General features: G+C 62.7%; 1 protein-coding gene across 2 annotated transcripts; it reads right to left on the bottom strand.

The window, feature by feature from the left end:
• Positions 1 to 288: 288 nt before the first annotated feature.
• TBKBP1 (TBK1 binding protein 1) lies at positions 289 to 11,899 on the bottom strand. 2 transcript variants are annotated; one of them, XM_074926698.1, is made up of 11 exons: positions 11,773 to 11,899; positions 10,750 to 11,016; positions 8,970 to 9,194; positions 8,755 to 8,877; positions 8,557 to 8,661; positions 7,884 to 8,037; positions 7,652 to 7,812; positions 7,514 to 7,563; positions 3,011 to 3,129; positions 1,206 to 1,945; positions 289 to 956 (listed from the first exon to the last, which is right to left on the bottom strand). In XM_074926698.1, the coding sequence occupies exons 3-11, from the start codon at positions 9,189 to 9,191 to the stop codon at positions 828 to 830; spliced, it is 1,803 nt and encodes a 600-aa protein (XP_074782799.1). In that variant the 5' UTR covers positions 9,192 to 9,194; positions 10,750 to 11,016; positions 11,773 to 11,899; the 3' UTR covers positions 289 to 827. The 2 variants fall into 2 exon arrangements, with proteins under 2 accessions (XP_074782799.1, XP_074782800.1); XM_074926699.1 differs by having other exon boundaries at positions 8,755 to 8,826.
• Positions 11,900 to 17,960: the final 6,061 nt, after the last annotated feature.

Genomic DNA, 17,960 nt, shown 5'->3' with positions numbered 1-17,960 from the left:
AGATTGAACGTGGGGGGGTGGAGGTGGGGTGGGGGGACGGGGTGGGGGGGGCTCGGGGTCAGCAGCCACCCGCAGCCCCGGGCTAAAGCAAGGGGGGACCCGGTGGCAGGGGGCTGCTGGGGGGGCTGCGCTGTCCCCACGCTGGGGGTGGGGGGCAAGGGCAGGGAGAGCCCCCAGGCCGCAGAGCCCAGTGCAGTGGTGGGGGGGGGTCCAAGCTGCGCCGCGGGATGTGGGGGTTATTTCTGAGCAGCATCGTTGTGAGGAGGGGGGAGAAACGGGGTCGGGGGGGGGGGGGGGGGCGGGTGCTTTTAATGTAAAAGAGTGGAAAGATTCTTGAACCGGTGGGATGAGGAGAAGGGGGCAAGAACAAGCAGCTGCCCCCCTCCCTCCGACACCCCCCCCTGAAACCCAACTCTGACCCAAGGAGCCGGGGAAGGGGCAGCCCCTTCCCTTCACCTGCTTCCTGGGGGCTGGATCCAGGACCCGGCCCCTCGAATCCTCCCTGAGATCAAGCAGCAACACCCAAGGGTGCGGGTGACACCCAAGGGCGCAGCCGGGTCCCCTCCAGCTGCCACCCGGGATGGGGTTTCCCCCGTGCCCCAATTCCAGCATCCGAACCCGGCGCGGATGCAGGGTCGGGGCGAGGTGGGAGCAGAGAGGAGCCCACGTAGGGGAGGGGTGGGGGGGGCTCCGGGGGGTTGAGGTGTGTGTGGGGGGGCTCAGTCTTTCTGTAGCTACTGAAGACTTGGAGGTATTTCGGGAGCCGTTGTCGCTCCTCGTGTGTTTTCATGCAGCATCCAAAGGTGGGGAAAGGGGGGGGGGAAGGCTCAGATCTTGCTGTTCTCCAGGTGCGAGTCGATGTGCTTCACCAGGGCATCGTCCGGGTAGCCGATGGGGAAGGCCAGCTGGCACAGCGGGCAGCTCCGCACCTCCGAGTCCACCGTCTCCAGAAGCAGCTGTGCACGGGGCAGGGAGGGCACAGGATGGCACCGAGCCCCCCCCCCCACCCACCAAACCCCCCCTCGGCACCCTCCCGCTGCTGGGTGCGGGTTGGGATGCTGCTCAGAAATAGGGAAACTGAGGCACGCTGCTTGCGTGGCGTTCCTTTGCCTCTCTACGTGCCCCCCCCCCCCCCCCAACCCATCAGAGGACATCCCTGGAGCGAGGCCAGGGCGGGGTGGGGGGGGGGGGTGTCCCCCACTTACATTGATCGAAGGCCAGGACTGGGCGTGCTCTGCCCGGGCGTAGGCAGCGGCCGTCCGGTGCACGGCGTCGGCGTCGGGGAAGCCGGCGCAGAAGGATGCGCAGCGGATGGCCCCCGCCTCGGGGCTGGGGGGGCTGGGGAGAGCCCACTCCTCCTCGTCCGACGATTGCTTCTCGAAACGCACGTGTTCCTCAAAAGGCTCGCGGGAGCTCAGGGGGGCCCCCGCGCCCCCCAGGTACACCTCGCCGTAGGGCCGGTGCTTGGGGAGCGTCGAGGCTTCGGGCTGGAGCCAGAGCGAGCGGCTCTGCTGGTACAGGGCCACGTTGGTCACCTCCGAGTAGCTGCGGCGGCCCTGGAAGCCGGCTTTGATGTGGCGGCTGGAGGGTTTGGCGTATCCCAGCTCCATCCTCTCGCCGGGCAACCGGTGCGGTGACGCCGAAGCCGGGGACGGGCACGGCGGTGGGGCTGGGGACCGGCGCTGCTGGGCGGGCGACTGGTTGGAAGGGGGAACCGGGGACCGGCGTTGCTGGGCAGGGGACTGGCAAGGGCCGGGGGCTGGCGAGCGGCGTTGCTGGGCCGGCGACTGGCTGGGGGGTCCCGGCGAGCGTCGTTGCAGCGCTGGTGACTGGCACTGGGGTGCTGGCGAACGCCCCGGCGGAGCGGGCGAGGGGCACTGCGGGGCGGGCGAGCGGCGTTGCTGGGCTGGGGAATGGCACTGGGACAGCGGGGAGTGGCGTTGGCCTGCGAAGGAGAACGGGGTTGGGGGGGAACACAGAAAATTAACCCCCCACCCCCGTCAGCTCAGCTCCCTCTCCTGTCATCTCATGGGAGGGGGGGAGAAAAGGAGAGGGAAAAGAAGAAAAAGGAATTTAAAAAAAGAAGGAAGAAGGAAGAAAATGGAAGAAGAAGAAGAAAATGGAAGAAGAAGAAGAAAATGGAAGAAGAAGAAGAAAATGGAAGAAGAAGAAGAAAATGGAAGAAGAAGAAAATGGAAGAAGAAGGAGAAGGAGAAGGAGAAGGAGAAGAAGAAGAAGAAGAAGAAGAAGAAGAAGAAGGAAAAAGGAAGAAAATGGAAAAAGAAGAAGAAGAAGGAAGGAGAAGAAGAAGGAAGAAGAAAGAAGGAGAAGGAGAAGGAGAAGGAGAAGGAGAAGGAGAAGGAGAAGGAGAAGGAGAAGGAGAAGGAGAAGGAGAAGGAGAAGAAGAAGAAGAAGGAAAAAGGAAGAAAATGGAAAAAGAAGAAGAAGAAGGAAGGAGAAGAAGAAGGAAGAAGAAAGAAGGAGAAGGAGAAGGAGAAGGAGAAGGAGAAGGAGAAGGAGAAGGAGAAGGAGAAGGAGAAGAAGAAGAAGAAGAAGAAGAAGAAGAAGAAGAAGAAGAAGAAGAAGAAGGAAAAAGGAAGAAAATGGAAGAAGAAGAAGAAGATGGAAAAAAGAAGAAAATGGAAGAAGATGAAGGAAAAGAAGGAAAAAAGGAAAAGAAGGAAACAGAAAAAGGAAGGGAAAAAAGAAAAAGAAAAGGAAACTAGAAAAAGAAGATAAAGAAAAAAAGAAAAAGAAAAAAGTAGAAGAAAAATAGAAAAAGAAGAAAACAGAAAAGGAAGAAAGATGAAGAAAAGAAGAAAATGGAAGAAAAAAAGGAAGGAGCACGAACACCCCTCGTCCCCCAAGCGCATCCCGGATGGATGGGGGGATGTCCCCCGCGGGGAGGGATGCTCTTGGGGATGGACTCTGGCAGCCAGCACGGTCTCCCCGTTTTTTGCATCGCGGGCCATGGGGTGCAGCCCCCCGCGCCCCCCCGGCCCCCCCTTACCGCCGTTGAGGCTCTTCTCCTGCAGCAGAGCGCGGAGGATCTGGCTCTGCAGGGAGCTGAGGTTCCGCAGGCGACACAGCTCCTCCGTCAGCTCCGTGTAGGCCAGCGCCAGGTTCACCCTGCGGCGGGGGCGAAGCGTCACCGGGGGGGTCCCCAAGATGGGGGGGGGATCCCCCTGCCATGAGGTGCTGCGGGGAGCACCCAAAAGTCCCCCAAATTCAGGTTTTTAACTCGAAAGGGAAAAGTCGTGGCTGTGCGTCGCACCCCTGGGCACCCCGTGGGGAGCAGTCGGGAGCGGGAGGGAGGTGGGTGCTACACTCCCCCCCCACACACACACACTTTCCCAGCTCTCGGAGGCCCTGACAGAGTCATCAATTCTTCCCCAACTTGGGTGTCGCTTTTCAAAAGCGGATTCTCCGCGGTGATGCGAAGGGAGAAGCCACCTCCCGAGGGCCCCGCGGGGCTGGGGGCTCAGCGCGGAGGGTTCAGCTGAACCGTTGTGACACCCCGGGGACCCGGGAGCCACCGCTCGTAACAGCAGCTGACAGGTCTGCCCCTGCCCGCCCTCCCGTCACCTCATGGAGGGGGGGCAGAGGGGGAGAAAAGAAGAAAAAGAAAAGAAGAAAAAGGAATTTTTAAAAAGAAGAAAGAAGAAAAAAAAATAGAAAGAGAAGAAAACAGAAAATGAAGACAAGCTAAAAAAAAAAAATGAAAAGAAAGAAGGAAAAGAAGGAAAGAAGGAAAGAAAGAAGGAAAGAAGGAAATGGAAAAGAAGGAAATGGAAAAGAAGGAAATGGAAAAGAAGGAAAAGAAGGAAAAGAAGGAAAAGAAGGAAAAGAAGGAAAAGAAGGAAAAGAAGGAAAAGAAGGAAAGAAGAAGAAAAGGAAAGAAGAAGAAAAGAAGAACAGAAGAAAAGAAAAAAAAGAAGAAAATAAGAAAATACAAAAGAAGAAAAGAAGAAGAAAAGAAGAAGAGAAGAAAATAGAAATGGAAGAAAGATGAAGAAAAGAAAAAAAAAGAAAATAGAAAAAGAATAAAATAAAAAGAAGAAAATAAGACAACAAGAAACAAAGAAAAGAAAATTGAGAAAAAGAAAAAAAGAAAACAAAGTAAAACCGACATTTCTGTCGCTGGGTACCCAGGTCACGTCCCCAGGGCCCTGCCAGGGTGCCCCCGCACACGGCTGCCCTGACCCCCCCCCGGCACTTCCACCCCCGCCGGCTCCTGCCTCAGTTTCCCCTCACGGCCCATCGTGGGCTGCGGCCGCTGCCCGAAGCGGGGGGGTCCCCGCTGCTGGATTTCAGCCGCTCCCACCATGGGGCTCCCACCATGGGGGGGGGGGGGGCCCCAAAGTCACGCCGAGGCGCAGGGAGGAAGCGCCAAAACCGCGGCGCTGGGGCGGAGGAGCGAGCGGTGCCGGGGGGGGGGGGACGGGGGGGATACGAGCAGCCCCCGGCCCCCACCCAGGGCACCCTGCCAGGACCCCTGCCCGCCGGGGGGGCGGCAGAAACCTGCCCCATGGGTCCCTTCTGCAGCCGGGGGGGGCGTTGTGAGGCTTTTCAGGAGGTTTGATGCCAGCAAAGGGAAATGGGGGGGGTCTTGGTGCCCCCCCCCAGCATTGTTTCAGGGCAAACCCGTGGGGTTTTGATACGCCACTGCAGATAAGTGTGAGAACAAAACAGCCACCGAAAACCCGGCCACCCACGCCTGCCCTGCTGCTGCTGGGGGGGGCGGACGGAGCTGGGGGGACACGTGGGCCCCCCCCCGCGACCCCAGTGGGACCCCCGACACCGTGTCCCCTCCTTGTCCCCCACCGGCGATGCTGGTGGTGGTGGGGGGGGGCATGGTCAGTCCCAAGCACAGCTGAGACCCCCCCAAGGCAGGAGAACCAAAGCGAGAGGCTGGGGGCACACGGGGAGGGGGGGGGTCTGGGGGGGGGCACCAGACCCATCTGAGGCGGGGGGAGCAGCTCCCCCCCACCCCCAGTAAATGACACCCGTCATCCCTGCGGCGCTGTACGCAGAGAGATACAACCACATCACATCCCTCTGGCCTCACCGCGGGGCTGGGCCCCCCCCCGGCCCCCCCCCCGGCACTGTGTGGTCCCCAGAAACCTGGGGGACACAAACACACACACGCGATGGCATCTCTGTACCACCGGGACTGGGGTTTGCTCCCCCCCCCCCCCTCTTGGTGGCAAAGTTAATTCACGGTGTGTGGGTGCTGGTCGGGGTGCAGCCCCCCCCCGCGGTGGGTTGGGGGGGGCAGTGAGGAGTTTTGGGGGGGAGAAGGGGTGAGCGAGTCACACCTGGTAAACAAGAAGTGGGCAAAGAGTGAAATAAAACAGGAACCTGCAGCTGTAGCTGCCATCGCCGGGGGGGCTGGGGGGAGCATGGGGTTGGGCGGTGGGGGGGGGACACCCCTTTGCTGCGGGGGGGGGACCCAGGGAGGGGACAGTTGGGGACATCGGTAGCAAAGGGAGTGGCGAGCAGGGTGTTAGCCCCAAGACCCATGGGTGCAAAATTCATTAAAACCCCTAAAATCCCACCAATTAAAATCCCAGCACCCTCCGGCCCCCCCCCCCACCACCATTCCCCCCCCCCCCCCTGCTCCCCCCGGGGCTTTCGCTGTGATTTAGCTCCCGGCTTCTCCAGGCCCTGTCCCGGGGAAGCACAAGCAGGAACGGTTGGGACCTCAGAAAGGACAAAAAAACTAAGGACAAAAGCCAGAAAAGAAACAAAACAAAATCGCAAATTCTCCCCAAAACAAACAAAATAACTAGAATTAAAAAAAAAAAAAAAAAAAAAAAAAAAGGATGGAGGGACCCCCGCCCCGGTCCCGCTGCGGCAGCACGCTGACTAATTCGACAAAAGCGAGCCAGAAAAATCACCCGGAGATGGAAAGCGCCGATAAGGTGCTTTTCACACCAAAAAAAAAAAAAAAAAAAAAAAGTGGAGAGATGCAGGTTACCAAAAAAAGCCGTATTTACAAGAAAAGAGCGGGGAGGGAAAGGCTGGGCCCGGGGTGGGGGGGTGGGGGGGAAAGGTGCTCCCAGGCCTGGGGGTGAGGGGTGTGGAGCCGGCCCTGCCTCAGTTTCCCCACGCTGACCTGGGGAAGTCAGGCTTCAAAACAAGGTGGGTTTGGGAAATGTTAATCTTTGGAGTTTTATTTTTTGGTGGGGGCTGGATATTGTGAGGAGGGGGAGAGGGGGGGACGGGGGGATGGTGTGGGGGGGGAGCTTGGCTCTCCCGGACACGGCAGAGCTGAGTTTTGTGAAAAATAAAGTGAATTATCGAGGGGAGGGTTATTGAGGGACAACCCCCGCCCCCCCCGGGGCTGTGTGGTGGAAAAATGGGGCGGCTGCAGCCCCCCAGGAATGGTGAGGAGGTGCCTGTCCACCCCCCCCCCCCGACTCCGAACCCCGCGTGCTGATTTACACCAGGAAGACAAGAAATGGCAAAAAGCATCCAACACCTTGGGAAAAAGGAGGGGGGAAGCCAGCCCCCCCCCAAACACCCCGGCACCCCCCCGTGCCAGGCGAGGCCCCGCGCGTCGCCTCGTATCTGTCGGCACCTTGGCAGGGGCTGATGTCCCCGGTGTGTCACCGCCCGGCGTCACGATACTGGGGGGGGGAACACAGGGGGGGCCAAGTCCTGCTGCCGCAGCCCCGCGTGCACCAGGGCAGGGGGGTAACGAGGTCATTGACTAATTAATTACGGGTGGCTGCTTTGTGCACCCCGATACCAGGAGAGGCCCCGGGGAGGGTTACGGGGGCCAGACACGGGGCCGTGGCCTGGTGCAGCCCCCCCCCACCCTGTCAGCTCTTATCAGCCCTCCTCAGATTTAGGGGTGCCTTGGCTCAACCCCCCCCAAATCTGAGATGCTCAGTCCCAGCCCCACACGGTACCCGGGGGTGCCCCAACGGAGCCCCCAGAGCTCAGGGCTGCAGCGAGGGGGAGGCCGGAGGATGGACTCGGGGGCGCCGCGACGGCTCCGCGCCCAGTTACGCCGTCACCAAAAGAAACACCCTGGTGGGGTTCGGCACGGAGCTGGAGCCGGGGCAACCGGAGGCTCCTCCGGGCAGCCTGGACACGCAGCCAGGCCAGTGTCCCGTGGCACAGCGTGGCACGGCGTGGCACAGGGTGGCACAGCATGGCACAGGGTGGCACAGCATGGCACAGGGTGGCACAGCGTGGGCTCGCTGCTGGCGGCAGCCACAAGCCGTCAGTGCCCTCTGGAGGCAGCGGCTCCCTCGCCCAGCCGGCACGGCACAGACCGGGCGGCACCGGACACCCTGCGGCCACCCCGCGCCCGGAGCCCCGGGCAACCCCAACCCGCCAGGGCGCAGCTTTTGGGGTGCAGGATCCCACCTGCCCGCAGCACCTCAAAGAGGGGGAGGCCCCCCCAACCCCCCAAGCCTTGTCCCCAGCAGAGAGTCCTGCGCGTCCCCAACCCTCCCTGCCAGCGCGGGGACCCCCCCTCCCAGCACAGCCCAGCACTTACTGGTCGTCGCCCACCTTCTTCACCCAGGCCATGTCCCGCTCCGACTGGTCCTGGGGAGAGCAGACGCGCCGTCAGCACCCAGACCCCAACCCGTGGGAGACGGGGGGGGATCCCACGCGGCCGCGCCCCACCCGGTACCTGCTCCCGGGTGTCCTGCAGGTGCTTCAGCTCCGCCTGCAGCCGCTCGCACTCGGCTTTGAGCTGCTCCTCGCGGTGCTGGGCCCGCTGGTTCTCCTGCCGCGCCGCCTCCAGCTCGGCCTCCAGCCCCCGGCTCTGCCACCCCCCGGCGCGCTCCAGCACTGCGGGTGCCACACGGCTCAGCACCCCCTTCCCTGCGGGGGGTGCTGGGGGGAATGGGGGTGCTGCTCACCGTGGGTCAGGCCGGGGTTGGGGTGCAGGGCGAGGAAAGGCACCTCCTGGCCCGCCAGCGGGGTGCCCAGCCCGGGGAAGGCGCCGCCGTCGCGCTGCCGCAGCTGCTGCTCCAGGCTCCGGATGCGGCTCAGGTGCGTCTCCACCAGCGCCCGCTGCCCGGGGAGGGGCGGGGGGGGGGAAAGGGGTGAGCGCCGTGAGCACAGCACCCCCTCCCCGGGCTTCATCCCACCCCGCCTTCCCGACAGGGCCGGCGCTCGGGGTCCCCGTGGAGCTGGTGGCCGCGGTGGCAGGGTGACGCGACGCGGGGGGGGTGTCTGTCACTGGCACGTGGCCGGCTCAGGGAAGGGTGGCACGGTGGGGGTGCCCCCCCCGCACCCCCCCGGGTTGGCAGAGTGTGGTGCTGGATGGGGCACGGGAAATGGGATGGGGGGACAGGCACCGCGCCGGGGCTGGGAGAGTCGCTCGGCGGGATGAGACAGGGATGAAGCTGAGTCCCCCCACTGCGGCCGGACTGGGGGCGAGTGGCCACGGCCCCCCCCAGCCCTGCCGAGTCCCGGCGGTGGCCCTGGCAGCACCAGGGGACAGAGAAGCAACAATCTGCTTGGCTGCCGCTGCAGAGCGGGAAAGGGGGACCCCAGTGTCCCCCCCACAGGCACCCGAAGGACACCCACCATCTCGCCCAGCTCCGTCTCCAGGTCGGCTTTCTCCACGCAGAGCTTCTCGTAGGCCTGGATCATCTCCTCCAGCTGCTCCTCCCGCTCTTTGCTCTTCTGCAGCTGCCGGGGGGCAGGCGGGGGGTGGGGGGGGAGTTTGGGGGGACTCCCCCTTCCCCCCGCCACGTCCCACGGCCCCCCGCCGGCCCCGCTCACCTCGTGCTGGAACTGGTTGAGCTGCTGCTGCAGCGACGCCTTCTCGCTCTTGAGCAGCGACGTCTCCTTGGCCTCGTAGAGGGAGAAGATGTGCTCCTCCCCGAACTCGCCGAGCAGCGGGTACTGCGGCCGCGGGGCGCAGAAATCAGCGGGGACCCCCGGCCCTGTGCCTGACACCCCCCCCCTCCCTTCCCCGGGCTCCCCCAGCCCCTCACCTTGACCTCGTACATCTTAAGCCGGCGCTTGAGCGTGGAGTTCTCCCTCTCCAGCCCCGTCAGCCGGTTCTTGATGTCGTCGTAGGCGGTGATGAGGGCGAAGTGCGAGGCCGAGCACATCTCGCCCGAGAGGTCGGTGTTGGGGCTGTCGAGCCAGTCGTCGTCCGGCCCCAGCGCCTCCTGCGTCAGGATGCTGATGTCGTCCTCGAACATGGAGTCCATGTCCTGCCTGCGGGGGGGGGACACAGACGGACAAACAGACAGTGGTCACCCCGCGGCCTCGCTCCCTAGGCAGAGCCTCCCTGAACCCAGCTGGGAGCAGCCCAAAGCCCCCAGGCTGGGCTGTGGGGGCACTGGGTGCAGGATGCGGCCTGGAGGGGGTGTGGGGGGGGGAGCAGCTGCGGGTTGGCCCCCCCCAAAGCCCATCCAGGCCCTGGGGGCAGCGCAGGGTCTGCAGGAGCTCGGAGTGTCCCAAGGGCGATGGAGGAGGGACAGTCCTGGGAGCAGCAGCTCCAACACACAGCGTCCCCAGGGCGGGGGGGGGACAGCAGCCAGGCGACCCCCCCTTATCCTTGCCGGGGAAAAGGGGGTGACGGGGGGGTCCTGGCAGCCCCCTCAGCAGCAGTAGCTATCCCTGCTGGGGACAATGTGGTGGCAGAGAGCACCCCCAGCGGAGTGATCCTTGGGGGGGGGGACACGGTGACTTTCACCATGTGTGCCGTGTCCCCCCCACCATGGGAACAGACACCAGAAATAGCATCAGGTGCCACCAGCGCCCGCCCCGTGCCGCACGCGAGCGGCTTCCCGCTCCCCCCCCGCCTCCGCGGCGGCACCCAGCCCGCACCGTGCCCTAAAAAATACCCGCACCGCCGCTCGCCCCCCGGGAGCTGCCTCCCTCACGGGCACGGCCCCCCAACCCACCCCGGGGTGACAGCGGTGGAAAAGGGGGGGGCTGGTCCTGCCCATCCCGCCCAGCACCGCGGGATTTGTCCTCGGTGGAGGATTTTGAGGGGGGGTCGAGGCTCCCACCACCGGTGAGGAAAAGGCGCCTCGAGGCGACGGCGGTGCCGAGCCCCGGTACCCGCCCGCGGTGCTCTGGCACGACCCCCCCACCCCACCCGGGGACCCCGCGGCCCCGATGGACGCCCGGGAGCTGCCGCCACGCAAATAATTCATAGCACGAAGCCGGGAGAGGGAGGTGATTTCTGTAGGGTGATGGGGGGACACAGCCAGCCCCCCCCCACAAAGCCCGGGGCCAGCCCAGCGCTCTGGCACCCCCAGCCCTGGGGGGGAGACACCCCCCCACCCCGTCCCGGTGCTCCCGCAGCCCCAGCACGGCCAGGGCCGGGTGGTTGGGGGCTGTCACAGCCTCTGCTGGGACAAAAATGAAACGTGGACAAACACCCCCCCCCCGCAGCACCGTGAGGGTCCCGGGGCAGGGATGGAGGGGACACACCCCTGCTCGGGCAGGGAGGGCACCACCATCATCATCATCGTCATCATCACCCCCCCTGGGGAAACTCAGGCTCCCCAAACCTCTGGTGACCCCCTCAAAGCAAGACCCCCAAATCCTGGGGCTGGTGGGGGGCCCAGACCCCTGCCCAGGGGTCCTGGGGGCACCACACAGGCAGAGGGGGAGCCCCCAGTGCCGAGCTTCCCCCCCCTTCCCCGACTCACAAGGCCTGGCAGCAGCTCTACCCCCAGAGTCCCCCGGCCCGGCCCGACCCTGCTGCTCGCCAAACCGTGCCTCAGTTTCCCCATCTGTAGCACACGGTGCCACCTGCCTTGCGGCGGGCCCCGGGCGCGGGGCGAAGCGGCGCGGGCTGGGCAGGGCTGCGGCGCAGACACGCGTGTCTCAGGCGTCGGCAGCGCAGGCAGGGAGCCGCGGCGGGCAGGCACTCAGGAGCTCAGCCACGAGAGGGTCGGCGGGAGATGGCGGCGCTGTCATTAGGCTCCAGGGGTAACGGCGGAGAACCCCACGGCACCGTGCTGGCTACGCTCCCTCCGTGTTCCCGGGGCTCAGCCCTTACTCGAGGCCTACAAATACCTTAGAAAAAAAAAGCCAAAACGGGGCTGTGGGAGGGTTCGGCTGGTGAGTGGCCACTCAGCGCCCCGGTGTGCCGGCGGGGATGGGGACGGGAACGGGGCGGGCAGCGGGTGCTGCCGGGCCATCGGCACCCCGCTGGAACTGGGGGAGAAACACCCCGCAGCCCCCCAACACCGCCCTGCCCGGGGGGGTCCGGAGGATGCAGCCTCGGGGGGCTGCGGGGGGGACAAGCCCCCTCCCCACTGCTGGGACCTCGCTGGGCGCCCTCCCCGCTGCGGGGGGTGCTGCGGGAGGCCAGTGAGTGTGATGACACCCCCCCCCTCAGCCCCCCCCGGCCCGGAGCGAGCGCAGAGGGGCTGGAAACCGGCGTGTGAGAGAGAACCGGCGTGTGAACGGGCGTGTAACGGGGGTGGGCAGCGAACGAACCCCCCGACGCCGGGAGCGGGGCCCGGGCAGGCGGGTGAGCCCGGGCGGGGGTCGCGGGCACCGACGGGTCGGGGGGACACGGGATGGGGACACGGACCCGGCCTGCGACAGCCCCAGCGCCTCCGGTACCCCCCCCCCGCCCCGAGCAACCCCGGCCCGGTGCCTCCCCCCCGCTTGCCCCGCACCCAGCCCGGGGCCTCACCGCGCCGGGGGTCACCGGGCCGGGGGGGTGGCGGGGGGAGATGATGAGGATGGAGGCGGAGGAGACAGGCCCGGGGAGGGCGGGGGCAGCCCGGTTTCCCCCCCCCCCGGCCCAGGCCCCGCACTCACCGACGATGCGATGCGATGCGGCGGCGCCCGCCGGGATGCGGCTCCTTCCCCGCCGCCGTGCTCCCGGTCCCGCTCCCGGTTCCGGCCGCCCCCGCCGCAGCCCCGGCCCCGACCGCCGGTTCTTCCGCTCCGGAGACACCGCGAAACCACGTGGGCACCGGGCGGCCGCCAGCCCCTCCCCGCCGCCACACGCCGGTGCCGCCCCCCCCCCCCCCCCCCCGGGCACGGCGGGTCCCCGTGATGCTCCCGGAGCCGGTGTGTGTGTGTGTGTGTGTGTGTGTGTGTGTGACACCCTCAACCCCGCTATTCCCGGAGCCGCCACCCCCTGCCCCGGGGGGGGGACACACACCCCCCCCCCCACCGGCCCCCAACCCCCTCCTGGGACCGGGGGACCCCTCAGCGGGGCTGGGGGGGGCTTCTCCCTTCTGCCGGGCTTGGGGGGGGGGGCGATGGTGGAGCTGAGCTGCAACCACAGGCCGTGGGGGCTGGGCTGGCCCCCCCCCCCCCCGAGAACATTTTATTCCCTGAATTGTTCTCTCTGAGCCGCTTCCATTATGGAATTACATTTTTTTTCTCTTTGCTGCGCAGGGTTATTAATAGCTGCTCTCCTTTCGCCGGCGCCGCTGCTGCCGGGGGCTCCACCGGCGAGGCCTGTGCTTGGAGCGGGCGGGGGGGGGGGGGACACAGACCCCTGCGCCCCCCCTCCCTCCCGGCGTGTAGGGGGGGGAATCGCTGCCAGCCTGGACAGAGCGACCCACAGCACCTGATGATGCCAACGGGCACGAGCATCCCTGCCAAGGCCTCGTCCCACCCCACCGGAGGATCCTGTTGAGGGGGGGGGACACAAGGCCGGGGGGGGGGTTTGCTGGTGGCAGAAGCGATGGGGGAGAGGCCAGGGCGGCACAATCCCGCGCCCCGGTGCGTGCGTGTGGGGAAAAGCGGCGCTTGGCTTCACCCAACCCCTGATTCTGCTCCTGGGAGACCCAAAAGGAGCGAAGCCCCCAGGTGAGGAACGCCCATGGGGGCCCCCCCCATCCCAGACAACCCCCCCCAACCCTCCTTTCCTGGAATGATGTTTAACTCAGCTGGATCATCCCTGGGAGGGAGCCTGGGCCGTGATTCAGCGCGTCAAAGTGTCGCAGGCACAGCCGGACCCCCCCCCCTACCCCAGGGTGGAATCGGTGGGTGATTCCCACAGCAGCAGCACGAGCCGGGGGGGGCGTTTGTGGATCTAAAAAATGCAACGGGAGGGTTTTGGGAGGGCGAGGGCAGGCGGGCACCGGGCTGCTCTGAGGCTTCGGAGAGCGAAGTGCGGCCGTCTCCATCTGAATTTCTGCCAGAGAAGCGGCGCGTTGCCTCCGGTGAGGGGCCTGGAGAAGAAAAACAGCTCTTGGGGGGGGTCACAGGGCTGGGGGGAAAGGCAGGAGAGAGACACCGACCCGGGGGGGATCAGAGGGGCGCAGGCAGGAGTCGCAGGGCCGAGCTCTGCCGCAAACAGGGCCCCGGAAAAAATCCCCGAGTGCCAGCTCGGGCTTTGCTGGCGCTGGCAGATTGCTGCAAAGCACTTTGAAGTGCAAATTAAGGTTTTCCATCAGGTTGGAAGTTAATTTTGACGCAAAGGAAACAGCCCGGCCGCAGCCCCGCGCGTGTGGCGGAGGCAGGCGTCGTGCCGGGGACGCGCAGCCCAGCTGGGAGCAGAGGGAAGGGGGGGCAAGGGGGTGCGTTCACCCCCCAAGGAAGGAAAAACCTCGCAACCGCCCCGGGAGCTGGCGCGGGGTCGGCTGCGGAGGGATTTGAGAGGCCGGAGGAGCAATTCAAGCTCCTCTGATTATTCACTCACATAAGCCCTGGGATTTGGGGGGGCTCCCCGTTGCACCCCCATGGGATGATCCAAGGACAGGGGCTTGCAGCACCCCCGGACATTCGGGGTGCGGTGGGTGAGTGATGCGGTGCCCGGAGCGACAGGAGTTTACAGCCAGATTTCACGGCAATTATTGCAAACCCAGGTAAATCCCAGCAGTGTCCGTGCACGAACTCACCAGGCAGAGCGATCCCAAGGTGTTTGTCCAACAGTGAGCCCCCGCGCTGGCTGCTCCAGGCAGGCAGGGATGCAGGCAGGGATGCAGGCAGGGATGCAGGCAGGGATGCAGGCGCTCACCCCATCAGACTTCACCTTTCATCTCCCAGCTTTGCTCGCAGCAGAGGAAACACCAGCACCCACCTCCCCCGCCCAGGAGCTCCGCCAGCTTCTCAGTTGCTTCAAAATTCTGCTCAAACCCACGTTTTCTCCAACCCCCCCAATGTCACACGGGCCTCCGCTGCCGGCCAGGGATGCTCCCTCGTGCTCCCTGCCCTGCTTTCACCCTGCAGCTGGGTGGGGGCTGCCTCCCGCCGCATCTCCAAGCATCCCTCCTGCCTGCCCCTCTCCCAGATCCCCATCTTAACTCTGTAACTGAATTATTTAACGCATTTTGGGGACGCTCGAGGCAGCTACTCAGCGCACTTCCACAGGGCCCACGGCAGGGAATGCTGCAAACCAGGGGAAGAGAAACCTCTCCTGCCCCCCCCCCCGCTCCCTGTGCCTGCACGAACAGCCCGTGTGACTTGGGAGGCTGCAAACTCCCCGGGTTCACACAAGGCCTGGGCTGTGATGGAAACAGCAGTCGAATCCCAAAATGTCGCCTTCATCATCCTCAGTGACCGCCTCTCATTTGTTACCCCCATTAACCACACTCAGAAGGAACGAAGGAGCCTGTCAGATCCCTCGGTCAAAGGCTTAACTTGCCTGAGCGTAATTATTGGTTAGAATTATGGTGGAGGCAGCACTGGGCTCCTCCGTTATTACCAAGGAAAAAAAAAAAATGAGCCTGGCTGCCTTTTGGCAAGGGAAACTTAAAATCCCCCCTGGGATTTTAAATGTATATAAAAATGAGCCTGGCAGCGTGAGCCTGCAGCCTGCTGAGGTTTTCCCTTCCACCCCCATCAGCTCAGGCCGCCACCGGGACGAGGCTGAGCAGTAAATTCATCCCTTGGTTCCTCCCCACGAACAGGCTCCAGCACAAACCTCCATCCCGGCCCGCCGCCACGGGCAGGGCTGAGGAAGAGGAACCTTCACGGCGAGACCCCCATCGCCCCCTCCCAGTTTTCCACTCAGTTTATCCGGCCCCGCTGGGGAACAGCCCTGGCTTGAAAGAAAAGCCCCAAAGGGCAGCACCGAGCTCGTCTCCCACCTACCCAAGGCATCCCCAGGGGTGCCCGAGCACCCTCCATGGGGTGCCCACCCCTGCGCGTTGGGTGCCAAGGCTGCAGGAACGGCCCCAGCCCGCTGCTGGCATCGGTGGGGGGCTGCACCCAGCACCCAGGAGCAGCACCAGCACCCTCCGGGCTCCCCAAAAGCTCCGAGCACGGAACAACTTCATTAAAACACAGAGGCAGCTGCACGCCCGGGCGGAGAAAACCACGGTGTTATCCGGCACCGGAGGGCTGCAGCGGTGGGATTCGGCGTTTCCTCACCGTAGGCTCGAGCTCAGCGGGGCAGGACACAGGTGAAGGGCTGCGGGTCCTCGTCCAACCCTGCTGCTGCGTGATCCCCTGCCCTGGCCATGGGAGCAATAAGGCGAGAAGGCTCCAGGGGAGCACAAGCAGGGAAAAGCTGCCTGGAGAGCGTAAAGCCCCTCGCCGGAGCCCGTCCCCGCTCAGCACAGCCCTTCACGATGGCACCAGGCCTGGTTGGGCCCATCCAGCTCCTGGGTGCTGGCAGGAGGGAGGTTGGACATCCTGCATCCAGACTTCCCGATGTTTTGGATCCCTGCGGGCGCACAGGGCCCAGGTTTTGCAGGAAATGGTGGTTTTCCACCGGCGCTCCCCAGCAGCCGACACGCACGGCACAAAACCACCCGCTGCGCTCGCAGCCAGCGCCTCAGCAACAGGGTTAAGAGCTGTAAAATTCAGCTCCCCGCAGCCAGAAAGTTTCACTCGAGAGGTGACACCAGCTCAAGGGCCATGCTGACTGCCCCTGTCCCCCCCCTCGGCGCTTTGTGCCACCCCACGGGTGGGAAACTGCTGCGTTCAGCAAGTGCCGGCTGTGCCAGACAGCGACGGCGAGAGGGCACCGAGGCCACGGCACCACCTCCAGGGCTAGAAAATCAAGTTGTTGGGTTTTTTATCCCCCCCCTCTAAGGCTGCAGGAAAATCAGGTTTTATCCTCACGCTGCGGGACGCAGCCGGCCCGGGGGAGCTCAGCACATCAGCCCGCTCACCTCGAGCCACCAGAAAGATGCTAAATAATAAAATCCAGCGTCAGGAGAAGAGACCGAGCTCCTGCTCCCAGAAATAGCTCCGCACGGCCCCGCTATCCTCGGGTGCCGGAGTGGCACATATGGCTGATGACACACTGCTGTCACCTCCGGCTCCCCCAAAGAGGAAACGGGCGCTCGTCACTCATTGAGCGCACACCCACACAGTCTCTCCGAGCCACCGCGGCGGGGGAAGAACGCTGGCAGGAGGAGACGCGGCGGGCGCTGGGAAAACGAAGCAGAAAAAAAAAAAAAAAAAAAGGAAAAAAAGGAAAACAAAAATAAAGCTTTTTTTTTTTTTTTTTTTTAAATTTCGCAGGTAAATAAATGAGTCCTACCGATTTGTTAAGGAATTGGGCCCTTTCCAAGCGTTATGACCGAGCGAGGAGGTGACGTGGTGATGGTGTGTCACAGGCTTTGCTGGCAGGAGGCAGACGGCCCCCGAAGCGCCGGCCCCTGCGCTGGGTACGACTGACAAATCCACAGAATTAAGTTAATCGAGGAACTCGGTGCGGAGCTCCAACTTCAGGGTGGTGGTAACGGGCGCTTTGAAGAGGTTAAACTCTTCCCCCACCTGCACCGAGAGATGGATTTGGAAGGAAAAGGCCCAGGATGGTGCTAACGGGCGCTTTTAGAGATTAAACTCTTCCCCCACCTGCACTGAGAGATGGATTTGGAAGGAAAAGGCCCGATGTGAAGCGGCCGAGCAGAGCTGCCGCTGGTAGCCGCGTGGCTCCGGCGAGTGATGCCCAGCCCAGGGTGCCCGCCGAGGCAGGGCTCTGCTGAGACAAGCGTGTTTCGATTCTAGTGCTGAGATGGCACTTTGAAAAGAAAAAAAAAAAAAAAAAAAAAGAGTAATCCAGGATTTATTCTGTTAATTAAATCTGCCAAGCAGGAAAATCGCCTCTTAAAAAAAAAAAAATTGTATAAAATTAGTATTTGACCCTCCCTCTACAGCCAGCAAGGGGATTGAGGGGCAAGAGGCACAGGGGGGGCAGCGGGTGCAGCTCCTGCTCATGTAAAGCCTCCGCCGCTGCAATTACTTTGAGAACTGAAAGGAAAGCAAAAAAAAAACAAAACCCAAATAAACAAACAAACACAAAAAAAAGCCCCAAAACAAACAGGACAGACACAAGGTTTGTTTCCACTACTGTCTCAGTGTACTTTATTCTCCTGCTGTCTACAGCTGAACAGCCACACAGGACAGAAACAGGTAGCACTGAGGAATGATCAGATTTCTTCCCTCCACACCCCCTCCCCAACTTCAGGAATGGCTTTTTCTTTTTTTAATATTTTCTTTTTTTAGGAAATCCCACCCCACCTCAAGAAATAAAATAAAAAGAAAAGGCATTACTAGAAATGTGACCCAGGCCCTCTCCCTAGTCTGTGCTCCGGCGCTGGCCGGCTCTCCCAGTTCACAGAGCTCCTCCTCTCCTCTAAACACCTGGGATTTTTATTTTATTTTATTTATTTATTTTTTTTTTTTTTGTACACTGGTTCAAAGTCGGCACTTCGACTGCAATCTGAACCCAGCACTGAAAGGCACATATCTGATACCCTGTACAAGAGCTATTGTGGATGCTGCAGTGCAGATGGGCAACGAAAGCGGAGTCCATTGTAATGGATCCTAGGATCAGACTGGGAAAAGGAAATTGGGGGATAAAGCAGATCCTTGCCTGCTTTTTTTTTTTTAAAAAAAAAAAAAAGAAAAAAAAGGAAAAAAAAAAAAGGAAAAAAAATACTGGCTAAGGTTTTCTACTCTCCCTCCCACAAGCAGCTTTTAAAAATGCCCATGTTAAACTGCAGATTCAAATGCTGGTAGTATCAACAGCTGCATTAATAAAAATGAAATGAAAAATAGTCTCAAAACCCTGCACCTCCTCCATTTTTGTT

The sequence above is a fragment of the Athene noctua genome, chromosome 25, assembly GCF_965140245.1.
Source record: "Athene noctua chromosome 25, bAthNoc1.hap1.1, whole genome shotgun sequence".
NCBI classification, from domain to species: Eukaryota; Metazoa; Chordata; class Aves; order Strigiformes; family Strigidae; genus Athene; species Athene noctua.
This window is presented reverse-complemented; position numbering and strand designations above follow the sequence as displayed.